At 44.3% G+C, this 25,861-nt stretch overlaps 1 protein-coding gene across 2 annotated transcripts in view; it reads left to right on the plus strand.

Annotated features, from left to right (window-relative positions):
* CPNE2 (copine 2) overlaps positions 1-25,861 on the plus strand; it is a 214,690-nt gene that overhangs the window by 168,657 nt on the left and 20,172 nt on the right. For both annotated transcript variants that reach the window (XM_061593744.1, XM_061593745.1), the window contains exons 10-12: positions 2,367-2,426; positions 13,547-13,680; positions 16,422-16,476. In XM_061593744.1, the coding sequence (XP_061449728.1) occupies positions 2,367-2,426; positions 13,547-13,680; positions 16,422-16,476 (249 nt within the window). The remainder of the gene's footprint in view (positions 1-2,366; positions 2,427-13,546; positions 13,681-16,421; positions 16,477-25,861) is intronic.

Genomic DNA, 25,861 nt, shown 5'->3' on the forward strand with positions numbered 1-25,861 from the left:
GAGGGTGCGTGCCGGAGGTCCGCACCACCCCGCACTCCCGCTAGTGACGCCGCTGCCTGCCTGCAAGGGTTTGCTTCTGGGCTGAATGTGCTGATTCAACACTTCCAGTCCACACAAGACAGCTGTGCCGACCTCTGTATCCCAGCCAGCAATGACTTTGGTCAGATAGCTGCTTTGGGAAGAGAGTGGGGGGCAAAACTGCAGCCCCCTCCCCACCTAATGGCTTTCCACCAAGTCCTCTTCATGCACGGCCACCTCTCTCTGTCCATCTTTATGCCTATGAATTGGCAACTAGTAGATCAAATCACACCCCTCACAAGAGCCAGATTTGATCTGGTGGTTCCCAATGTTTTTTTTCCCTCATGGACCACTTGAAAATAGCTGGATCTTGGCAGAACCCGCCGTGATTTCTCCTGCCTGTTGTAGCAATTGGAATGCTCTGTGCTCGATGCTGCATGATTTTTAATTGCATTTTATTGCTTCTTTTCTTCCTCATGTATTGTATTTGATTGTGTTACAACTTGAATTCCGTAGAATTCAAACTGTCCTACAGTAAAATATAAGATAACAAGTAAAAGAAGCAATGAAGCTGCAATTAAAAATCAACATGAATATTTAACCTGAGGAAGGCGTGGCCTCCCACCTTCAAACACAAATCCACAGACATTCTGCAGACCACTCAAAGCACTGGGAGTCCTCGGGTCACAGTTGGGGAACCCCCAACCAAGAGGATCCCAGGGTATTTTTAAAATCAATGTTATTATTACGTAGTGAACGTGACATTAAAATGGACATTAAAAAACAACAGCAGAGAGCAAAGAGGTACAAGGCATCGCTTAAGGGTGTACACAGTAATGTTTAGCGTTACTCTTCAGTTCTGTATTTATATTTAGTTTTCTTCCACATCCCAAAATTCTCTTGCATCATGTCGGTACAGTCCATGTCTGCAGTGCACAGATAGGCCGTTACTCTTCAAGTCTGATGACCAGGACTATCCACAGCCAGAAAGAGGATTTAGAAAGGTGGGTTTTTAAAAGGTTAGAAACGTAGGAAGCTGCCTTATACTGAGTTAGACCATTGGCCCACCTAGCTCAATATTGCCTACACTCACTGGCAGTGGCTCTCCGGGGTTTCGAACAGGGGACATTTCCAGCCCTACCTGGAGATTCCGGGGACTGAATCTGGGACCTACTGCATGCAAAGCAGATGCTTTTCCACTGAGCTAGGGCTTTCCCCCATTTTGAAAAGGAAGAAAGAGAAAGGAAAGTCTTTCTTTTCAGTTGTGTAGGTTATGAAGTCAACCCGGGCAGTATAGAAACCTAAATTACCCATCATTCCACCGCTGGCCGAGCAAATCTTGTGTCTCCATCTTTCACCAGTTGCTACTTGCCATAACTCCAGTTTTTGATCCTGTTCTGCATTGATCCTTATCTTGACTAGTCTTTGTGGTAGTCCGCAAGGGTTATTCTGGTCCCGTGTGAGTGGTGCAGTCCAAAACTGGCAACGTTGGAAGCTGAGATGCCCTCACTTGCAGACTGTTCACATCAATGTCCTGCACCAGTTTTGAAGGAGTAGCTGTTATTCGGGCAAAGAGGCAACTGGTTGGTGGCGCCATCTCTGCTGCAGCAGTATGGCAGTTGGTTGCCTCTGTACACCTGACTCTTTTAGAATGCAGAATCTGACAACTCATGGCTGATTCACACAACCAGTATTATAGAATGGGAATAACAAAGTTGGGGAGGGGGAAAGAGAATGCTAGTTGCAGCAGAGATGCCCCTAACAGTGCATTGATATCTCTCTTTGGGGAGGGACCATAGTTCCATGGTAGAGCATCTCCTTTGTATGTAGAAGGCCCCAGGTTCAGTCCCTGCTGGAATTTCCCCTCTCTGACTGAGACCACGAAGAGCTGTGGCCAGTCACCAGAGGAGGTGGTGTTGGGTCAGATGAACAAACGGTCCAGTGTGGTATAACGCAGCTTCCTATGCTTCTAGGTTTTGAGGCTCAGCCTTATCATTGGTTCCAGAGCTGAAAAGAAGCTTAGCAGCTCTTCTAACATCAGGAGTTTTCTTTCCCTGCAAATTGGTGGAATCCTAGTGCATTTCTACATCAGACAAAGCTCCAGAAACAATCCTAATGGCAAACACCACACCCAGCTCCTCTTGAGTCATCATATTGCATTACTTCTGAAGTGTTGATGGTCAACGGGACATTAGTTACATAGAGATAAAAGGTCAAAAGTACTGTATAATTTCAAAACTTTTTCATGTTCTGGGATTTCTATAAAAGCAGTCCTACATTGCCCTAAAATTAACTCCCTTTCTCTTATCTACCTTCCCCTTCCCCAACCACCTAAAATCCTTTTCCAGATCACCAGAGATTATTCCTTCCTGGATTATATCCTTGGAGGCTGCCAGCTAATGTTTACGGTAAGGGTCTTTCCTTCTTTTCTACAAAGAACTGTAATAAACACACTGACATAAGCTCTAAAGCATTAGGAATACTTACTGTAGGGGTTGCCATTGTGTCACCTGTGGGACGGTCTTCATTGGTGCCGCCAGCAGATAGCCCAGAATCTGAGCTTTCATTTTGAAAATAAGAGTAAGTTCCTAGCCCTCCTAGAAAAAAGTTACGGAGTAAAATGTACAGGTACTGACAGAGCTCCAGTGGCCAGAGTGGTTTTAACAGTCAGCCGCTCTGATTGTAGCTCTGTGAGGGGAATAGGGCGTCTCCTAGCAACTCTCAGCACCCTTCACTAACTACACTTCCCAGGATTCTTTGGGAGAAGCCATGACTGTCTAAAGTGAAATAAAGGCCTGGTGAGGATGTGGCCAGGGACAGCTTTGGGTTAAATTTGGGTGGGAGGCTACATGTGCCTGCTGTAGAATGAAAAGGTGGGGGAAACGCTGAAAAAGAATGATACTGTTCACAGTGTTTTCCTTTTAGAAAGGAAAGGGGCTTCCCCTCTTCCCAGTGCCCACCCACCCAATCTCTTCCCCCCTCCCTGCCCCTCCCCCAGGTCAGTTTCACCTATCTTAAGCATGATTGCACGGGAGTAAATCCCACTGAAGTCAATATACATGCAAATGATCAAACCTGCCCTCCCCTCCTCCTCCCTCCCATCACCTCCCTCTTGCCCCTTCCTTCCTCCTTCCTTTGCCCCTCCCCTTCCAATCCCCTTTCCTCCTCCCCTCTTTCTGCTCTCCTCTCCCCTCCCTTCCTGCTTCCCTCTCCTTTCCCCTCCCCCTCCTATGAATGAATGAATGAATCTTTATTTTTACCCCGCCCTTTTTCCAAAACTGGAACTCAGGGCGGCTTACAAATAAAAACTACACATAGGTAAAAAACATACAAAAATATACAATTAAAATAGAATTAAACTATTTGTGACATTAAAACCATGAAACATACACTTAAGATACTAAGACAATTTAAAACATTAAGAATAGGACCATAGAACAATACAACAGACCTTATGAGGCCCTATCTTAAACATCTTCTAGTCCAAAAGCCTGTCAGAATAAAAAAGTCTTTCCTAACCATGATTTCACAGGAGTGAATTCAATAAGCATGCAAATGATCAGACTTGCCTTTCCCCTCCTTCCCTTCCTCCTCCCTTCTTCTGCCCCTCCCCTCTTCCTTCTTCCTCCTCCCCTGCCTTGCCCATACCAGCCCTCTCTCCCTTACACACTCACTCCCTCTTCTCCTCTGACCCAGGGTCAGTTTTACATATGCTAAGCATGATTGCACAGGAGTAAATCCCACTGAACTCAATAAGCATGCAAATGATCAAACCTGCCCTCCTCCTCCCCTCCCTCTCCTGCCTGCTCCCATCCCCCTTCTCCCCTCTACCCTTTCTCCCCTCTCTCCTTCTTCCCTCCCCATCCCCTGTAGTTAGTTTCACCTATCCTAAGCATGATTGCAGGGGAATAAATCCCATTGAACTCAATAAGCATGCAAATTATCAATTCATTCTCAGCGAACTTGCACAGGATCCCATTTCTTACCTCCTGGATTAAAAAGCAGAGAAATTCACTAATAGGCAGAAAACATTGTGGTTTAAGAACGTACAGATATTTCTATCAAACTTTACAAAGCAGGGAAATTGGGCAACTATAGTGAATGCACCAGGGGAGCAGGAGACCTGATCTCCTCTCTGAGATATTGTATTGCCCTACAAATTTGTCAAAATGCAAACACCATTTGGGTTGGTCTTTCTCAGTCCAATCCACTTCCTGTGTAGCTTGGAAGAATTTGGTAACATGTGCCTCTGAGCATATGGTGAGGGGTGGCAACACCTGCAATCAGCCCAAATAACAACAACAAGACATGCTGTGCTGATCTTGTTTTAGGAGGGAGGAAGCAACAATATTAAAACAGTTGATATAGTTCAGATAGTTACTTTAAATAAGTTTAATTTACACTACAATTTTAGTGAAGTTTCCTATAGTAAATCATTTTCTTTTGCTTCTGTTTCTGTGAATATGTGAACTACAGCAACACTTTGCAACACTAAAAAAACCTCCAAAAACAATTGTGGAATAATGACACTGACTATTCTGCAGAATAGTTTCCAATGGACATGAGTAGTGTCTCAGTTTGCACAAGATAAGACAGTGGGAGGTGAAATATATTCCAGCAAAATTTTAGTTGTGCTCTATGTTTTTAATTGACCATGCCCACCTTTCTTTAAGTGGTTTATGCATAGCAGGCTGAAAACATGCATCTTGGGCAGGCCAAGTTTGTTTTTTCCAACAGCTAGAGTCATTGCTGAAGTAGCAACATATTGTAATTTGTCTGGTTTTACATCAAACTGCAGTTTCAGATTCAATTGTTAATGCGCCCAAAACAGAAATAGAGTATAACCTCAAGTTTGAAACAAAAAAGGCTAACTTCACCATCATACCCCACTCTGCCCGTCTGTTCCCTAACCTCAACTAAACCGCAGTCTCCAACCCATTGACGTAATAAACCTTAAACAAAACTATGCAGGTAAGAAGCCAGCAGGGGTGTGGGGGCTTTCCAGTGTTTTGCACCGCCTGCAGCATGTACGACTATCTGCCTGTTGGACAGAAGTCATGGGTGTGCTCTCGGTGCAATGAGCTCCTTGCTCTCCGGGAATGACTTCATTTCCTTGAGGCCAAGGTGGCGGACCTGGAAAAGCTGAGAGAGGCAGAGAGGTGTGTGGAGGAGGCCTTCAGGGACATTATAGCTAAGTCCCACTCCAACGATGATAGCTCTCCTGCTATCATGGAGAACGATGGTCTCAGGGAAGGAGAGCATCCAGCTGAGGAAGAGGGAAACGATCCCTTAGAAGGGACCCATTCCTTGGGGGATGAGCAGCTATCCTCTCATGCCGAGGATATATCTCCAGGGGGTGGAGGGATCCTTGTAGTGGGTGATTCGATCATTAGGAACATAGACAGTGGGGTGTGTGATGGGCGTGTAGACCGCAAGGTGTTTTGCCTGCCTGGTGCGAAGGTTGCGGATATCGCCCGTCGTTTAGATAGTTTGGTAGACAGTGCTGGGAAGGAGTCAGTGGTCGTGGTGCACGTTGGCACCGACATGGGGAAATGCAGCCGTGAGGTCCTGGAAGCAAAATTTAGGTTGCTAGGTAGGATGCTGAAAGCCAGGACCTCCAAGGTGGCTTTCTCTGAAATGCTACCGGTTCCACGCGCAGGACCAGCCAGACAGGCCCAGCTTTGCAGTCTCAATGCGTGGATGAGACGATGGTGTCGGGTGGAAGGGTTTGGATTTGTTAGGCACTGGGGAACATTTTGGGACAAGCCGGGCCTGTACAAAAGGGACGGGCTCCACTTGAACCAGAATGGAACCAGACTGCTGGCACTTAAAATTAAAAAGGTGGCAGAGCAGCTTTTAAACTGATTGAGGGGGGAAACCCGACAGGAGCTGGGGAAGGTCCGGTTCAGAATAAACCTCCCCCCTGGGATAAAAACCAAAGAAATTATGAAATTTTAAAAGGGGTAGGCCTAGAAGTAGGCATTGTGAGAGCAGGGGCACAGGATATAAATTCAGAAGAGCAAAATTACCACAGGCCTAACCACAAGTGCCAAAGACACTTGAAGAGAGACACTGCTTACAAGTGCCTGTACGCTAATGCTAGGAGCCTGCGAACCAAGATGGGAGAATTGGAGTGCTTGGTCTTAGAGAAGAGCATTGATATAGTGAGCATAACCGAGACCTGGTGGAATGGAGAAAACCAGTGGGATACGGTTATCCCTGGATATAAACTATATTGGAAGGACAGGGAAGGACGTATTGGTGGCGGAGTCGCTCTATACGTGAAAGAAGACATTGAATCCAGCAAGCTCGAAACCCCAAAAGAGGCAGACTCCTCCACAGAATCGTTGTGGGTGGTGATACCGTGCCCCAGGAGGGACTTAATACTGGGAACGATCTATCGTCCCCCTGATCAAAATGCTCAGGGAGACCTTGAGATGAGATATGAAATTGAGGAAGCATCCAAACTAGGAAATGTGGTAGTAATGGGTGACTTCAACTACCCGGACATAGACTGGCTGCATATGTGTTCCAGTCATGACAAAGAAGCAAAGTTTCTAGATATTGTAAATGACTATTCCCTAGATCAGTTGGTCATGGAACCGACCAGAGGGACGGCAACCCTGGACTTAATCCTCAGTGGGGACCGGGACCTGGTGCGAGATGTAAGTGTTGTTGAACCGATTGGGAGCAGTGACCACAGTGCTATTAAATTAAACATACATGTAACTGGCCAATTGCCAAGAAAATCCATCACGGTCACATTTGACTTCAAAAGAGGAAACTTTACAAAAATGAGGGGATTGGTAAAAAGAAAGCTGAAAAACAAAGTCCAGAGGGTCACATCACTCGAAAATGCTTGGAAGTTGTTTAAAAACACTATATTAGAAGCTCAACTGGAGTGCATACCGCAGATCAGAAAAGGTACCGCCGGGGCCAAGAAGATGCCAGCATGGTTAACGAGCAAAGTCAAGGAAGCTCTTAGAGGCAAAAAGTCTTCCTTCAGAAAATGGAAGTCTTGTCCGAATGAAGAAAATAAAAAAGAACACAAACTCTGGCAAAAGAAATGCAAGAAGACAATAAGGGACGCTAAAAAAGAATTTGAGGAGCACATTGCTAAGAACATAAAAACCAACAACAAAAAATTCTATAAATACATTCAAAGCAGGAGACCATCTAGGGAGACGATTGGACCCTTGGATGATAAGGGAGTCAAAGGTGTACTAAAGAACGATAAGGAGATTGCAGAGAAGCTAAATGAATTCTTTGCATCTGTCTTCACAGTGGAAGATATAGGGCAGATCCCTGAACCTGAACTGACGTTTGCAGGAAGGGATTCTGAGGAACTAAGACAAATAGTGGTAACGAGGGAGGAAGTTCTAAGCTTAATGGACAATATAAAAACTGACAAATCACTGGGCCCGGATGGCATCCACCCGAGAGTTCTCAAAGAACTCAAAGGTGAAATTGCTGATCTGCTAACTAAAATATGTAACTTGTCCCTCGGGTCCTCCTCCGTGCCTGAGGACTGGAAAGTGGCAAATGTAACGCCAATCTTCAAAAAGGGATCCAGAGGGGATCCCGGAAATTACAGGCCAGTTAGCTTAACTTCTGTCCCTGGAAAACTGGTAGAAAGTATTATTAAAGCTAGATTAACTAAGCACATAGAAGAACAAGCCTTGCTGAAGCAGAGCCAGCGTGGCTTCTGCAAGGGAAAGTCCTGTCTCAGTAACCTATTAGAATTCTTTGAGAGTGTCAACAAGCATATAGATAGAGGTGATCCAGTGGACATAGTGTACTTAGACTTTCAAAAAGCGTTTGACAAGGTACCTCACCAAAGGCTTCTGAGGAAGCTTAGCAGTCATGGAATAAGAGGAGAGCTCCTCTTGTGGATAAGGAATTGGTTAAGATGCAGAAAGCAGAGAGTAGGAATCAACGGACAGTTCTCCCAATGGAGGGCTGTAGAAAGTGGAGTCCCTCAAGGATCGGTATTGGGACCTGTACTTTTCAACTTGTTCATAAATGACCTAGAATTAGGAGTGAGCAGTGAAGTGGCCAAGTTTGCTGACGACACTAAATTGTTCAGGGTTGTTAAAACAAAAAGGGATTGCGAAGAGCTCCAAAAAGACCTCTCCAAACTGAGTGAATGGGCAGAAAAATGGCAAATGCAATTCAATATAAACAAGTGTAAAATTATGCATATTGGAGCAAAAAATCTGAATTTCACATATACGCTCATGGGGTCTGAACTGGCGGTGACCGACCAGGAGAGAGACCTCGGGGTTGTAGTGGACAGCACGATGAAAATGTCGACCCAGTGTGCGGCAGCTGTGAAAAAGGCAAATTCCATGCTAGCAATAATTAGGAAAGGTATGGAAAATAAAACAGCCGATATCATAATGCCGTTGTATAAATCTATGGTGCGGCCGCATTTGGAATACTGTGTACAGTTCTGGTCGCCTCATCTCAAAAAGGATATTATCGAGTTGGAAAAGGTTCAGAAGAGGGCAACCAGAATGATCAAGGGGATGGAGCGACTCCCTTACGAGGAAAGGTTGCAGCATTTGGGGCTTTTTAGTTTAGAGAAAAGACGGGTCAGAGGAGACATGATAGAAGTGTATAAAATTATGCATGGCATTGAGAAAGTGGATAGAGAAAAGTTCTTCTCCCTCTCTCATAATACTAGAACTCGTGGACATTCAAAGAAGCTGAATGTTGGAAGATTCAGGACAGACAAAAGGAAGTACTTCTTTACTCAGCGCGTAGTTAAACTATGGAATTTGCTCCCACAAGATGCAGTAATGGCCACCAGCTTGGATGGCTTTAAAAGAAGATTAGACAAATTCATGGAGGACAGGGCTATCAATGGCTACTAGCTGTGATGGCTGTGCTCTGCCACCCTGGTCAGAGGCAGTATGCTTCTGAAAACCAGTTGCCGGAAGCCTCCGGAGGGGAGAGTGTTCTTGCACTCGGGTCCTGCTTGCGGGCTTCCCCCAGGCACCTGGTTGGCCACTGTGAGAACAGGATGCTGGACTAGATGGGCCACTGGCCTGATCCAGCAGGCTCTTCTTATGTTCTTATGTTCTTATGACATCAACCAATAAAAAGGCTTTGAAATAATGAGAGAAATATAATTTTCTCGGTTAGATTCTCTGTAGAAACCATAGTAACACAGAAAAGAAGCAAAGTAAGAGGAACACCAATAAACATACAAAAATGTAATTCTCCATCTTTGGAGATGGCAGGTATTACCACCACTCACCATATGCTCAGAGGCACATGTTACCAAATTCTTCCAAGCTACACAGCAGTGGACTGGACTGTGAAAGACCAACCCAAAATTGTGTTTGCATTTTGCAAAGCAAAGGGCAGGCTGAGCAAAGCCAAGAATTGGATTTGGAAGATACAGGTTTCTCAGTTTCACATCAGCAAAGCAAAGTGAAAATGTAAAAAAGTAAAAAAAAAAAATCATTGTCAGGAAAGGCCAGAGGAAACTCCTAGCATTCACGATCAGTCAGCAAAGATAGCGAACCTGCGGACTATAGGGAAGTCTGGTGCCAAGTTCGATTTTAGCAAAATTTTCGCTCATCCCTATCAAGGAGCAATGTTGTTGTTGTATAGTACATGTATTGTAGTGTGTGTGTGTGTGCGTGAGTGCGTGCGTATGTGTGTTAAACTACCCCAGTGGGAATCCTTTTGATCAGAGCACCCTTGAGGCATCTACAGATGCAGTGTGTAGTCATAAGCACTGTGGTGGATTTGAGAGCATGCATCCTGTGTCAGTCTCTGATTGCAAACGAGGCATGAAGTACAACAGAACAAGTGACATCAATCCAGTTAAATGAGGCATAAGGGAAGCAACAGTGCTAAGCAATGGACATATTTCATTTGGCTGAAAAAAAAATCACCGAATGCCGGATGGTTTTTGCAGCACACGTCATCCATTTTTATCCCAGTCGGTATCTGGATTGGGTCTGTGATTGTTTGATAGTTGATTTTTTTATTGTTGATTGCTTCAAGATGTTTTCATGGGAACTGATTCACAACTTAAATTAATTATCAATTTCCTTATGAGTCAAAGTCAACCAGCCAGATGGGCGACTAATAAATATAATAAAAAGTTCATTTTAGGGCCATTTCTGCCTGGATTCATTGTCCATTACTAATCTCATTACTTGATCAAATGAATAATTATGTCCCAGTCAGGCCCAAGACTTATTGGGGCCTGAGGCAGAAAATTCAAATTCTCACTCTTAATACACACATCCTTCCACTGATATTCATTAATGCTGGCCACAATCTACCAGGAAGTTCTTCTGCGAATGTGCATTTATTGACATGGCCAGGAGTTGCTGTTCAGTGTAGCTTCTGTTTGCAGGAGGTGGGAGTGGGGGTTGCCTGGTCAAGACCATAGCCAGAAAATTCTTGGTGAGTGGGCTGAATGTAGGGCTGACCCAAATTCACCACCCACATTCATAGGCAGCAATTTGGGGGGTGCCTTTTGGGCGTTGGGAGTTGAAATTATTAAAATTGTTTGGGGAGGAGGCGGGTGCTTATTGTGGGACTAGTGCATTCCTCGTTTTTAAAAACTGTTTTTGTTTAGAAAGATTTCTAGATCTCTGAATCATAAAATTCTGTAAGTAGTATACACAATAAAATCAGGGGGAAAACAACTAAAATCCACAAAACTGGGTTTTTTTTAAAAAAAAACTAAAATAACAATGGATAAAAACACAGATAAAATCTTTGAAAACAAACATAGATAACTAAAGTATATGTTTGGGTAGGCTTCTTGAAATAAATTCAAATTCAATTTATTGCACTAGCCAAAGGCCATGACAAATACATTAAAATACATTAAAAACGTAAAAACATACAGAGGCATGTAAAACTATACAGAGGACGAATTGCTGTTGCAACTAATAATATTGAAGAATTTAGTTGTTTTGAAATAAAGATGTTTATAGCGGGCACCTAAAACAATCTAGTGAGGACACCTGCCTATTGTCAGTGGGGGGGTTAAATCCTGTCGTGGGGGTGGTAGCCTCCTCTTCTCTCCCCTGCCCCCCACTTTTTATTTTCAAAACTGCTGCCCCTGCCAGCAGAGCCTATAGAGTAATTCCATATTTTTCTCCTTGGATGCCCCTCGGGTGTTGCTGGCATCACACTGGTGTTTTCCCAGGGGCATTGGTGGTGGTGGTGGTGGGGAAATTGCGCAGGGGGTTGGACTTGATGGCCTTATAGGCCCCTTCCAACTCTACTATTCTATGATTCTTGAAATAGCTGTGACTCTGTCCTGGCTGTTTACTGCTCCTGGAACAAGTTCAAAGTTTTAAAAAGAAAGAAAAAATACAAGCCAGCACCCCTGCTAGAGCTGGCTTGCCCTTCTCCCTGAACACATGCCCAGTGCATCCTGTGCACCAGCCACAATCACTGTGGCTGGGCAGTCTGTGTGTCAAGAACCACATTTTCTGTATTTCCAGATATTTTGCTGGAGGTGCTTGAGGAATGTCTCAGTTGTTTGTTTTGGATTTTTAAAAACATCTTGTTTAAAAATAATTTATTTGGCAAATGCATATATTGCAACATCATAAAAAAAAGTTGAACAGGAGCCATTCAGAGAGAGCCATAAGATTAGAAATTTCCCGTGCAGATCAATAAGTCATATAGCCCCCCCCAAACTCATATCCTATCCTTCAGATTGCCCTTCAACACAATAAAAAAGCTAACCACAAAAATCCTAACCATATCAGAATATGATAAACACCACAAATACAGTAAATTCCATAAACACTGTGAACACTATAAATATCTGTCTAAAAAGGTATTTATATCCTGCCATTCAGTGGGATTCCCAAGGCAGCTGAGAATCAAATATACTGCTTCAAATAAAAAATACAAGGTAAAAACACACATTTGTAAAAATGTGAGAGGAGCAAAAAAAAAAAAAAATCCCATGGAAGACAAAGGTGTTCTGGGTACTTAAAATATCCAGGACATGGATGCATAGGCACACATTTGCATACAATTTGCAATTCTCTCCATGCTTGTGTACTTGTTCCTCCAGTAAAGATCCCAAGAGTAGTACTGCTAATTCCCCAAAATTAGCCTGTTAGCAAATGCACATGTAAGCTACATGTTCATGCAAAGGTGTCCATTGGCGCACTTGCAAATCTGATAACAACAGCTTTGAACGGGTCAAATTACTGCTCGCTATGACCCAGCGAACAAAGGCCACAGCTCTTATTTGTTATGTAGCAGAATCTCCAAAGCTTCATGGGCCGTCTTGCCCACTGGCCTGGCCTGCATTAACATTCCTGAGACAATCTGGGTTAAAAGTTCAGTGTTTATTCCCTCTTGGTTATTTATTTGCTGATGTATACGTTGCATGCAGTAAAGGAGATTTTGCTTTCATTTTGCACAGGTACGTTTGTGGGATGTTTATTCCGGGAAGGGTTGAGGGCCTTTAAAGCCAGCTGTTTTGTCCTGTGCATTACGCAGACATTCCCCCCTCCACACGCACAGTTGCCTCAAACTTCTTTTTTACAGTACAGCACGCAAGAGTGTTGTGTCTGTGCACACGGACACAGGACTTTCTATTTGTTGTTCTGGTCTAAAGAGATATAAAGGGGGAAGGGAGAAAGAGTTGCCATAGAAACGGGAATGAGTACAAGGGTGCTATGCACACTGCTGAACTATTGCATAAAGGTTTGCTGGCGCAAAAAAGGAAATAGTTTATTTGGCAGCCAGATAAACCACCACAGAGCGCTGGAATCACCTGCCCCAAACTTAACAAACTAGACAGGCTTCTGGCTTTCTCCTCTTGCATTTCTAGCAGGTACTGAGTCATGGAGTGACACAGTATTGTCCCGCTTGGTGCCAATTGCGTTACAATATAAAATGCAACCCAGTGGAGGCAACGGAGGAAGCGGTGGAAGATGGAGGAAAGGATAGATGGGGAGAATATGGCCCGGTTCAGATGTAACGTTAAATCATGATTTGGCATTATAGGGACAAAAATTCACAAGGCTTGGCTCACACACTCTCTCTTTCCCTTTCTTCCTCCCTGGTGAGCATCAGGAGACTGAAAGCTTACACTTTCAGTTTAGAACTAACCACAGTTCCCTTTGACTTCTGAACTCAGGGAGCTGTGGTTTGTTCTAACTATTGATAGTTAACAAACCAGGATATTAAACTATGGGTTGTTTTAACCAAGGACAAGCCACAGTTCCTTGAGTTTGGAAATCACAGGAAACTGTGGTTAGTTCTAAACAGAAAGTGGAAACTTTTGAACTCTTTGTACCTGTGCGAAGGAGAGTGGGGCCTCACATGCCCGAGGTTCATGCAGGTTTTTCCCCATAATGCGGAACCATGGTTTTGTGTCATGTTGTGTTATATGCTTCATGGGAAGCAATTCATCAATGAAACGAATGTTTTGGAGCCTCTTAAGAAGAACAGCTTCATTTAGCCCATGCCACTGCTATAGGAGGAGGTTGCTAATAAGGATGGCTCTGATCTTTCCTTGCAGGTTGGAATTGATTTCACGGCATCCAATGGGAATCCTCGGGACCCCACGTCTTTGCATTACATCAACCCCATGGGAACAAATGAATACCTTTCAGCGATTTGGGCAGTTGGGCAGATCATCCAAGACTATGACACGTAAGGGCTGCTTCCTGTGTGGTTATCAGCCCAGAAGGAATTATCCAAATATTGCTCCAGATGTCACATTTCCTACGTATTTTTTTAAAAAAAATTCATGGAGGATAGGTCAATCAAGAGTTATTAGCCTTGATAGCTAAGTGAAACCTCCAGCTTCAGAAGCAGTATACCTTGATTGCCAAAACCTGCAGAGAGAGAAAAAAAACAGCAGCAGTCTGTCAAGGCAAGGGCCATAGTTCAGTGGTAAAACAGCTGGTTTGCATGCAGAAGGTCCCAGGTTCAGTCCCTGGCATCTCCACTTAGGACTGGGAAACACTCCTGCTTGAAACCTGGAAAGCCACTGCCAGTCAGTGCAGACAATACTGAGCTAGATGGACCAATGATCTGACTCAGTATAAGACAGCTTCCTATATTGCTAAGGAAGCTTCATGCCCTGCTTGTGATCTTCCAGAAGCACCTGGCTGGCCATTGAGGAAATGGGATGTTGGTCTCAATCAGCCTTCCCACAACCCTGTTGCCCTCCAGATATTCTCGACTTCAACTCGCATCAGTGCCAGCAGTCCAAAACATCTGGAGGGCATGAGGTAAGGGAGGGCTGGGCTGGATGACCCTTGCTCTGGTTCAGCAGGGCGCTTACACTCCCTATGGAATTCAGCCGAATCCCTGTAATCAGCGTAGACTACCAGTGTGGGGCAAAGTGTTGTTTTACCTGAAGGAGCACCTCCAGTACCACCAACTAAGCCGCCCGACCAGATCAGCCACACAGGGCCTTCTCTCCGTCCCACCAACGAAAACAGCTAGGTTGGTGGGGACTAGAGAGAAGGCATTCTCAGTGGCGGCCCCCACTCTCTGGAACTCCCTCCCGTTCGATCTTCGCCATGCCCCTTCCCTAAATACATTTCGCCGAGCCTTGAAAACATGGCTCTTTGGACAGGCCTTTGGGGTCCCCGGGGTGGGCTAATTTCTTTATATTGTTTTAAAACTGTCTATTGATGGCCCTAAACTGTTCTGTACTGCTGCTTTTAAAATGATCATTGTTGACTGCACTGTATTTTATTATGTATTTATATTGTATTTGAACTTTAATGTTGTACGTCGCCTAGAGTGGTTTCGGCCAGATAGGCGACACAAAAATTAAATTTATTATTATTATTATTATTATTATTATTATTATTATTATTATTATTATTATTATTTTCAGAACAATGTGCTTTGCATGTTTATCCCCCCCCCACACTACTCAGCCAAGTTTGGTTCCCAAAGCAGTTTACAACAATTAAAATTTCTTGTAAAGGTATGGTACTATTTGCAGAATGACGTTTGCTTATTTACATATTTAGACATTTATTGGTGCAGTGGTTAGAGTGTCGGACTAGAACCTAGAAGACCAAGGTTCAAATCCCCAAACAGCCGTGTAGCTTGCTGAGTGACCTTGAGCCAGTCACCGTCTCTCAGCCTAACCTACCTCACAGGGTTGTTGTGAGAATAAATGAGGAGAGGGAGGAGAACTGTGTATGCTGCCTTGAGCTCCTTGGAGTAAAGGTGGGATATAAATGTAATACAGTAGGGCCCTGCTTTACGGCGTTCCGCTTTAAGGTGTTCCACTGATGCGGCGGCTTTCATTTTTAATTTAAAAGCTATTTTTTTCTCTTTTGCGACGTTTTGTAACGTTTTGCGCTGTTTTCGCGTGATGCGGCTCATTAAAGTCAATGGGGTTCCGCTTTACGGCATTTTCCGCTTTACGGCGGGGGTCCGGAACGGAACCCGCCATATAAGCGGGGTCCTACTGTAAATAAATAAATACCCCACTTAACAACTGAAGCTTAGCTCCCAAAGCAGCTTACAATAGTTTGTCATAAAGAAATTCCACAAGGCCTTTGTTATCTGGCAATTAAAGATCTTATGAAAGCAGAGAAACACATGTGATCTGTGCCTAGTAGTCATCTCAGAAGCCAGAGGGGGATTGGGAAGGATTTTAATGCAGAGGATGGACAAGGTTGACAGGTGGGTGGAGCTGCCAACCTGTCAATCACCTCATGTCACAATGATGTCAGATGAATTTTTTTGCCCACAGGGTTCTTGCAGAGAGCTTTGCAAAGCTGATTGTCAGGTCTTGCCAAGCCTCTTCCAGAGCACTGTCTCTTATAGGGCTCTGCAGACTTTTGGCTGTGCAAGGTTTTTACCTGCCCCATATATGCATTATATATGACATCGGGTGTAAGGCAGGTGGGTGTGGCTTGGCTGAAATGGCCTCATGGACTAAATGGGCAGGCCTTGCAGGCTTAATTAGGCCAGTGGGGTGGACTTTCTCCACCCGATTAATGGGAAGACATGTAACCATCGCACAAGGAGATCAGAACGAAATGAGAAGGAATGCTCATTGTCGCATAATCTCCCAGCACACAAATGAGAACAAATGCTCAATAAACTGTTTTAAATTATTTATAATATTGTAAATTGCCATAACGCACCCTGGGACCTTATGGGGAAGGACAGGTAAGGAATAAATAATAATAATAATAATAATAATAATTTAAAGACCAGATATAATGTAACCTCTATATAAGCTTTGTGCAAGGAAACCAGGATGAATGCTGAATCAACAGGATCTGCATTTCCTGTGGAATGTATGTCATTGATTTGGGTTACAGGGCTGTGCTGGAGAAGTCCAGCCTTGGCTAAGTTCATACTTGTTTTCTCCTTTGCTTTCTCATTCTTTCCTTTTTCTGATTATTTTGTAGAGACAAAATGTTTCCTGCCTTGGGATTTGGTGCTCAGCTGCCCCCAGACTGGAAGGTAAATATCATCCCATTGCTGTGTATGTTTCCGTGCTTATAGCGTGCCTATCCTGAGGTGGAACAAAGCTTTCAGCGGTTCCTTCTTCATTCTAACAGTACGGTCCTGTACATGCTTACTGAGAAGCCAGTCCCACTGAGTTCATTGGGGCACACTGCCACAAAAGTGAGCATGGGCATGCAGCCTCAGTCAAACCATTGGTGGAGCAGCAAGCATTAAGAGCACATTGGCCAAATCATGCATTGGCCCTTTGCCAAGCCTTAGGTCTGGGGTCCAGCAGTGGGTTTACAGATGTTCCTTGAGAGCCGTATGGAGAGGAAGAACCAGAGGCTCAAAATGTTTAAGATGTTCAAAGAGGAGGAAAGAAAGAGACTCAGACTGAGTGCTTGCCAGGGCCTGTATACTAAGCTAAAACCTGGTCTTAAATAAACTTGTTGGGGATCCAAAAGTGTGCCTAGGTGTGTCAGCCCAACGACCAACGGGAAGAGGCCAAAATGAGGGAAGGAAAGGGGATTTGGGAAAGTCCAGGTAGGTGTGGCTGGGCTCAGGGGAGTGGGTGAAAAGTGATGATGAGGGGGGAACTGTCTTCATTTACTCCTCTTGGGAGGGGTGAGGAGGTATCCTTGAGGGGGATTGTCTCTCCAGATAGTCCCTTTGAATAGATTTCAGTGGATGGATTAACTGGCAGCAGTTAATTCCACATGGGGCTTCCTGACTTGTCATCTCACCTGTGTTGGGTTACTATTCTGTCTGGTCTACACTTGCATTTCTATGGGATTTTGTTGGTGAGGAAAGCCTGTGTCTCAGGAGTCAGGTGCAGGGGCCTTTAGGCTCCAAAACCTGCATCTGGTGACCTTTTGCTTGCCTGTTACTTGCCTCACTATCATTATATTGCAATCCAGCTTTCTTAGTGATTTCATTGGTGGAGTTCCAATCATCCTATGACTTTGTTGGCAAGAGAGTCAGGCCTTGGTCAAATAAACAAGGCAGGAAGTAATGATGGGGGCAGAGTCTTCCCCAGGGCTCTTCGCTGTCTGGCCCAAATTTTGGTTCACTTCTGAACACGAAACAGAGGTTAACAGTGAAAGTCTCATAACACACACTCCTCCAAGCTCAGATGGGGAATGCAATCCATGGAATTCACTCTTTTTTAAAAAAATATGATTTGCAAATTTTAACAATGAAAGGAAAAGGAGAAAACAAAGTAAAAGATAATGAAATGAAATAACATAAAGTAAACAAAAATACTAAAGATACAAAAAAAAAGAAAAAATAATATATCAATACTACTAACAACAATAAAACATTATACATTATAGATACAATAACCATCAGTACCTGCATCCTGAGTTAAGCAGATAAGTTAAAATAAGCCCTCCAGATGTCCAAATAGGTCTCCACTCGAAATTGACGTTTGTATGAAATATATTCCAATGTAGCCAGGACATTAAGGTCCTCAGTCCATTGTGTAATGGATGGTGGGTATTTATCCTTCTGGGTTCAAAGTATAAGTCTCTTCACTACCATAAGAGCTCGCAAAATCCACTTTTGCTGTCCTGCTGTTAACCCCCATGCTACAGAAATGTAGTTTAAAGGTGCATGAACATCTGCAAATATCCAGGATTTCACCAGTAGAAAATTAATACGGATAACAGCTTCAGACCAGAAAGAATACATCATTGGAAAAGCCCACATCATATGCCTTGATTGCAGGAGAGTTGTGCCTGCATGATAATAGAAGCAGCTGGCCCACCCCAAAAGTAGAGGTGCTGTAGACACCTTGCCTAAAGACTCCCATTCAGGGCTGGTTCTAAAGAGCGGCCAGGTTGGGCACTGGCCCAAGGGCCCCAGAGCTACAGGAGCCCCTGAGGGGCCCTCCACTCCCCTTCCGCGATCCGTGCCCCCCCACGCCCTCCACTTACCTGTCAGGCGACTTTTTAGCATTGCCCTTAATGAAGATGGCGGCCGCAGCTTCCCTAAGGTACTGAAGCCGCTGCCGCCATCTTAGTTGATGGCAGAGATGTACGCGCGTAGCACGCATGTGTGCCATCAACAAAGATGGCGGTGGAGGCTTCATTCCCCTTAGGGAAACCGCAGCCACCATCTTCATTAAGGGCAATGGTAAAGACTAGACAGGTAGGGGGGCCGTTGGGGGCGTGCCGTTGGGGCGCACGCGCACACACACACACACCGGGGGGGCAGGGCAAGCTGATGCCCAGGGGCCCCCACATGCCTGGAGCCGGCCCTGCTCCCGTTGGACCTTCCCTTGGCTTCAACCCATTCAAAGCCCTCCAAATCATTTTCCCTTTGAAAAATGACTCCCCAACATTTGCTGCATTGCTGTGAAATGCTACTTCCCCACCCAACTTCCAACATGTGCAAAGATAAGAAGACAAAAACCCAGATTCGTCCAGCCTCATCACTCCATGCTGTGACCCAGAGGTGGGGAACAGGGCTGAACTCTTTGCTCCCCCACCCTGCATGAGACAACCTAGGTGGGTGGGGTCACCCTTCTGTCAATCACCTGACATCACTATGACAGCAAAGAGGCCCCTTTGAAGGTGCACAGTTAGTGCCAATCAGCTGACTGCTGCTGAGAGTGTACCTTCCAAGGGGCTTGCTGTAATTGCCTATCAGTTGATCAGAAATTATGGCAAGCCCCTTTGAAGTATGTTTGCAGATGCCGTTTGGATTCAAATGGATGAATTTCCAATGGGGAACTTCCTCCTGCAGGCAAAGGAACAACCAGGAGCTCACCTTAAACTCCCATTTGTTCCTCTGGAGCCATGTCCTTATCTACCCAACACATAAAGTCACACATGACATCAGGTGTGGTGAAGTTGAACATGTTTTGTGTGAAATGGCCTGGTGGGCCAAACTGAGGCCTGTGCTGGCCTGTGGGACAGACATACTGCATGCACAGGATCCATGATTAGCTTACAGAATTCCTTGCTTCAAGATGATTTGATGGTGAGATTATTATTATTATTAGTTGTTGTTTTAAAGAAATTCAAAGCAACTTACAACATTAGAAACACATACAAAACAAGAATAGAAACATGACAAAATACACACGAAAGGCATAACAACAAAATCCAGCTCCTCCCCACCTGGCAAAAACAAAACAGAAAATTAAACTCCAACGGCTTGGGTGAATAAAAATGCTTTTACCTGCCACCTAAAAACAGGCAATGGTGGTGCCAGGCATGCCTCCCTGGAGAGAGCATTTCACAGATGGGGAGTCACCACCAAGAAAGCCCAATCTTGTATTGCTACCCTCCACATCTCTCTCGGAGGGGGGACACAGAGAAGGGCCTCAGATGATGAACACAAGGTCCAGGTATAATTCTTGGTAGGTCAAAACCAGCACTTTGAATTTGGCCCAGAAACATGCCAGAATTGGTATAATGTATTCTGTCTTGCCCTGCTCAGCAGAAGAGTAGATGCTGAAGACAAGCAATGGGGGGGAAGAGCTATCACCATCATGCCTTCCTTGTGAGCTTCTTGGAAGTGTCTGGTGAACCATTGTGGGAATCTGCTGGACAAGATGGGCTTGGTCTGATCTAGCAGGGCTCTTCTCATGTTCTAAGGACTGTCCAGTCTCAGTCACCCACGACGACGCACCAGCCTCCTCAGGTCCACTTCCATGTCCCTCCTCCATTGTGCAGAATGGCTGAAGAGTAGGGTAAACATGCTGTAAAGAAAAGAATACATACAGTCAGATACTCTGTCTGTAGGGGCAGGTGGGGCATGGACCCTGCAAACTTCTATTAGTGCGCTGGTGCACGGGCATGGGTGTTGATTCTTAGAGCCTCTTCGCTTGGTCTCAGCTGCTATCGTAATGGCTAAGAACTCCAGTAAAAATCTTGCTGTGCACTGACTTTTTGCCTGTTTTCTTGCCATTAAGATGGTGGCGTATACTGTGCAGACGCTGTATAGAGGTGCCAGAGATGATAAGTGTAGGATCAGGCACTCAGTGTACTTGCTTGAGAATGACTCAACCACTTCTTAACCACTAAATGTTACATATGTCTGTTATTTTCCCTCTTTAAAACGAGTTCAGTGAACATCTTTCAGATCTGAAGGTGAACAATTTGTTGTTCCTGAGAGTGGAAAACTGACATTTTAATGGGGGAAGTTAGGATGGGTGACATGCTAACATGTTTCTGAACATCTAACACAGGTAGTTTTGTGGTTTTTTGGTCCAAATAAGTTAAAATTATAACCCAAAAGTTAGAATTTCTTTTCATGTGCAGAGTGGTGGGTGAATATCCTCTACTTACCAGGGTTGCAAGCTTCAATATTAAGTCTGAATAATAATTTAAACTTTGCCACCCAATTAACTGGTGAGACTTAAACAAGTATTAAGTATACAATCCCAGTGTAATAGACATATTTTTTAATTGAAAAAAACCTAAAAATATTATTGAAAAAAACCTAAATTCGCAATACAATATAGCTAGACTGTGTCTTAAGTAAAAGCCGAAACAGCTGTGTGGGCATTTATTTGGTGTTTGCACTATTCCAATATCTTCAAGATTGAGTCAATGCTGTAATTAAAGCCTTCCCCCCACACACATCTTGCATTGTAGCGTCTTCACTAAGCAGGGAGTTGGACCAGATGACCTCTATGTTATGTTTCTAAGGAGAGGGGGACTTTGATGCCATCTGGTGGAATTTTATAATATATACAAATGAACATGGTTAGAGTGAACAACTACCAGTTGCTGCCAGGACAGTTTGGTTTTCATATGGGCTTGAAGGTGTAGTGGTTAGAGTCTTGGACTAGGACCTGGGATACCAGGATTCCAATCTCCACACAGCCATGAAGCTCACTGGGTGACCTTGGGCCAGTCACTGCCTCTGAGCCTCAGAGGAAGGCAATGGTAAACCCCCTCTGAATACCACTTACCATGAAAACCCTCTTCATAAGGTCACCATCAGTCGGGGTCGACTTGAAGGCAGCCCATTTCCATTTTCAAAATATTTTGATTGGTTTATTTATTTTTTAGATCCATCTGCTGTTTCTGCTAACGAAATTTTTAAGATTCTTATTTTGGTTGCATTGTGATCAAAATAATGGCATTGTATTTTTGCTTTTTAAGCAACAAAATTAAAAATAAAAAAATAAGGAGAGGGGGTAAAGAGATATATTAATGTGGTGGCCTCTAGATGTTGTTGAACTACAGCTCTCACCATCTCTGACCATTGCCCATACTGACAGTGGCAGATGGAAGTTGAAGTCCAACAATTTCCACATCGGCCATGAGATGTCATTTTCTACACCAAACACAAATTTTAGTTCTGTTCTCCCCCGTCCCCACATATTTCCATACCTGAGAGCTGTTCTTGCCTCCACGTCATAGCTAAAAATCTCTTCCTGTATCAAGTTGCTAATTGATGCTTTTTACTTCTTTTTCTACATAATTGACTAGTAATTAATTAGGAAAAAATAGCAAGAAATTGAAGAATGGCTTTCCCTTCTGGTCTGTTTTTAAAGTGAATAGTTTGCCTTTCGAGGAAAGCTGCAATGTTTAATCGTGCCGGCTTGGACTAATGGGAGTTGTAGCTCAAAACATCTGGAGGACACCAGGTTGGGGGAGGCAAGTTTAATCAGTTAACTGGATAGATTTTATTTATTCTTTTAGATTTATTTAATTTCAAATAAAATACATAAACATTAAACAAAACTAACTTGGATATATCCAATAATATGTACAGAAAGGAAAAAAAACAGGCATTACGATGTATATGCAAACTTTTCTGTATACCCTTATTTGGATGACAATAGCTAAGCATAAGACATTAGATTAAACCATTTCAGAAGACTAGGATAAAGAGCCCCTCCAAAGCGAAATTCGGGAAATTGGTGGGGATATCGTAGAAACAGATCTGTTCATGTAAGACGAAAATGGGGACCCATTATGTATCACCCTGGTGTGCGGCATCAGCCTTTCAGACAGGGCGATCTCCCATACTCTGTCCAGCCACCGTTTGGTTGTGAGGTCCTCAGCTGTTTTCCATTGAGCTGATATATATACTGATGCACTTTTCTAAAAAAAATTTGGCCCACCAAAATAAAAATAAAAAATCTGTATGTTTTTCAGAGAAGATAGATCTCTTTTATCTTAATGGTCTATAAACCTGATTTAGTCCCCAGCCAAAGAACACTGTGCTGTGTCTCTGATGTGTTGCTAGAGATTACGTGACACAAGGACTGGAATAAACCATTTATTATTATATTTGAAAATGTGCCTATAGATGTCATTAATTCAGCTCTAAGGATGCAGTGTCATTATAGCATTTTAAATTAGGTAGCATTGAATTTCATGAACCACGTTGAGTTGTTTTTAAATGGTCTTTGTCAATTAATCCTCCCTCCTGCTCTTTTTGAGAAAGTCTGCTCTTAATTTTTCCCATGTCCATAGCCTGCATGTCCAATGGGCAGCACGTAAGAAAGCCCAAATGTAGCTATTGTTACAGTGGAGACCAGAATAGAAGCAGAGATGATTATTAAAGATAAAGAGATGTATAAATCATGCCTTGTTCTCCTGATGCTCTCGTTGCCATGGTGTCACAGGATGCTTTCAAGGACTCATATGAATAAGATATTCGGCACGCCGAGAGGCATGTTGAAAATGTCAGGGAACATCTTGAAATGCTAACCTCAAGAAATTTCCTCTGAAGAGGCTGTGAGAAAAAAGACCTCAAACCCTGTTGAACACATGCATGCACGTGACTGCAGTCTAGGCATCTTTGCCCTAGTGACCACATCCATCTGGCCCATTCACAGTTCTGTCTCAAGGTCACTCCTCCATTCAAGGTCTCTCTCTTTTTGGTGGTGTTAATGACTACATCAAATCCTTCAGCATTTACTAACAGGGGAAAAGGGACCCTGAGCCTCCCAGTCTGAGAAAAGGAAGGGTAGATCTATGAAAAACATGAGAGTAGCATTTGAGGAGCTGTACCTAACCCTCCACCTAGGCTGAAACCGGACCCTTGCAGTGTTGATTGGGGTTTGCGGGGGGGGGAAGGTTCATGAGGGGAGGGGGAAAATAACCCTTGTTTTTGTTCACACATTTCTTAAACCTTTCCCTGCTATGCTATATAGTGCTAAATAAAGGGCTCAGGTTTCTGGTGGTCTGCAAGCCCCAAACGTGAGCACTTTCTGGTTCCATATTGGGAATTGGGGGATTCTATAGAAGGGAGAAGGGTGTTGTTCTCCCCCCCCCAAAAAAAACCTCTCTCTTTACAGTGCAGGGGTGAAAGTGTTTTTAACTTTAGGGATCCCATTCTCCTGACCTTTATTCCCACCATTAGGACACAGCTGTAGTGGAAAGTCAGAGACAGATTTTATTTATTTATTAGATTTTTATACCGCCCGACTGGCATAGCTCTCTGGGCGGTGTACAGCAAAAATTAAACCCCTTAAACCCTTGATCCTATTTGATTTATTTATTTGATTTTTATACCACTCTTCCTCCCAATTGGGAGCCCAGAGTAGTGTGCAATATACTTGAAACCACAATCACAAAATATTTCGTAGCACAATTTCCACTGTCAGAGGCAGCATACCTCTGAATACCAATTGCTGGGAATGGAAAGGGTGGGTAAGTTGCTGTTGCGCTCAGGTCCTGCTTTTGGGCTTCCCATAGTAGACATCTGGTTGGCCACTGTGAGGACAGGATGCTGGACTAGATGGTCCATTGGACTGATCCAGCAGGGCTTTTCTTACACAGACCTCTAAAACTGTAGTATGAAACCATCTTTAGTATAGTTGCTGTAGTATAGTTCCTTATCTTGTCCTGTCCTGTCCTGAGTGCACAGTTGCCCTCACATTCCACAGATCCTGGAAGCCACTAGCGCCTGACTGTGTCTGTTTGGTTTATATGCTTATTTATGTATTCTCATTCACAACCACATTCATTCTGGATACATGAGAATTCCCTGGGTATGCAGAAACCATCCCTTATCTTGGAATGGCCCATCTTGCTTTCAGACTGACAGGCAGAGGACCAACAAAGTTTGGTGTTAAGAGAGGAAATTATTATGATGGGATTAATGATCAAAATAATATAATGAAGTGTAATGAGAGTTGGCTTCAGCGGGCAGTGCAGGCATATTTGCGTGGCAGTTTCTGCAGCCTTCAGTTTGACACCTAGCTGAAGTCCCATGAAAAAGAAAGCTTATTTATTCATTTGGAGCATTTGTGCCCAGCTCTTTATAACGCCTCCTAGAGTGGCGTATTTACAGTCGATTAAAACAAGACAGTCCCTGCCCTGCAGGCTTACCATCTAGAATGCACAACACAAAAGGGAAAAGTGACAGGGAGGAAAGAGGGGGGGAATTAAAACTCAGGCGCCAGTTCTTACAGTGAAACAGTAGTTCTTATAATGACCATCTGGAATGGAAACTGTTCAGGGGCAAGAGGCACCTGATGGAGCTGGTCTTTCAGCAGAGCTGATGGAATGAGTCCTGCTTCCCATCTTGTGTCCTGGCTCCCCGCCAACAGATTCAGACTCAGTTATTGCCAACTCGCAGCTCAGCACAGGATTGGAACATAGGTCAGGTTACAGACCAGACAGCATTCAGGTCACAGCAAGGCACTAACTAGGTATGGCTACACAAGCAAAGAGGTCACAATACTTGACATGCCCTCTGTATCCCCCTTTAGTGGGAGGGGGCGAGCCGACTACTTGTGCAGGATTTGTCTCCCAGCTTGGGACTGGGCAAGCAAGCAGGCACGCCCATGAGGGGGTTGGTAGGCCTGTGCATCCTCTGGGGTGTTTGTGGTGATAGAGGTGGGGACGACTTAGACAGGTCCTCCCTCTGCTCCATCTCTGGCATCTCCTGTGCTGGAGTGGTTCAGCAATAGGAGGCAGGCTGGGAGGCAGACCCATTGCCAGTGGCGGGGAAAGGGGACGTGCTGGCAACTCAGCCCCCTCGATCATGTCAGGCGCCACTACTGCGTCTGAGCTGTCAGCACACAGATCACTTGGACCTTCCCCATCAACTTCCTCCATGAGTCCCAGATCACTGGTCCCCTCTCCCAGATCCCAGTCTCCTCCTCCTCAGACCACTCTGGCCACAAGCTCTCCCCAAGGCTCATGATAGCCTGCAGTTAAGGGAGAGAGAAGAGGCCTGATGGACCTGGCCTTGTTGAGAGGAGGGACAAGCTTGCATCAACATTCTGCCTTGGTTTGCAGGAGTCCGGCAACGCGTTAGCGTCGTTATTACCCTCATTTGTTGAGCAGACAAGCAGGAGTTGTGTGGAAGTGGAAGATGGTGCAATGTGGCCCAGCACAATCCTGGGGGTGGGGGAGTGAAGGATGTAGTTTAATGCTCAAATTGATTGTGGGGAAAACAATCAAAGACTTGTCCTGAA

The sequence above is a fragment of the Rhineura floridana genome, chromosome 13 (genome assembly GCF_030035675.1).
Source record: "Rhineura floridana isolate rRhiFlo1 chromosome 13, rRhiFlo1.hap2, whole genome shotgun sequence".
Classification (NCBI taxonomy): Eukaryota; Metazoa; Chordata; class Lepidosauria; order Squamata; family Rhineuridae; genus Rhineura; species Rhineura floridana.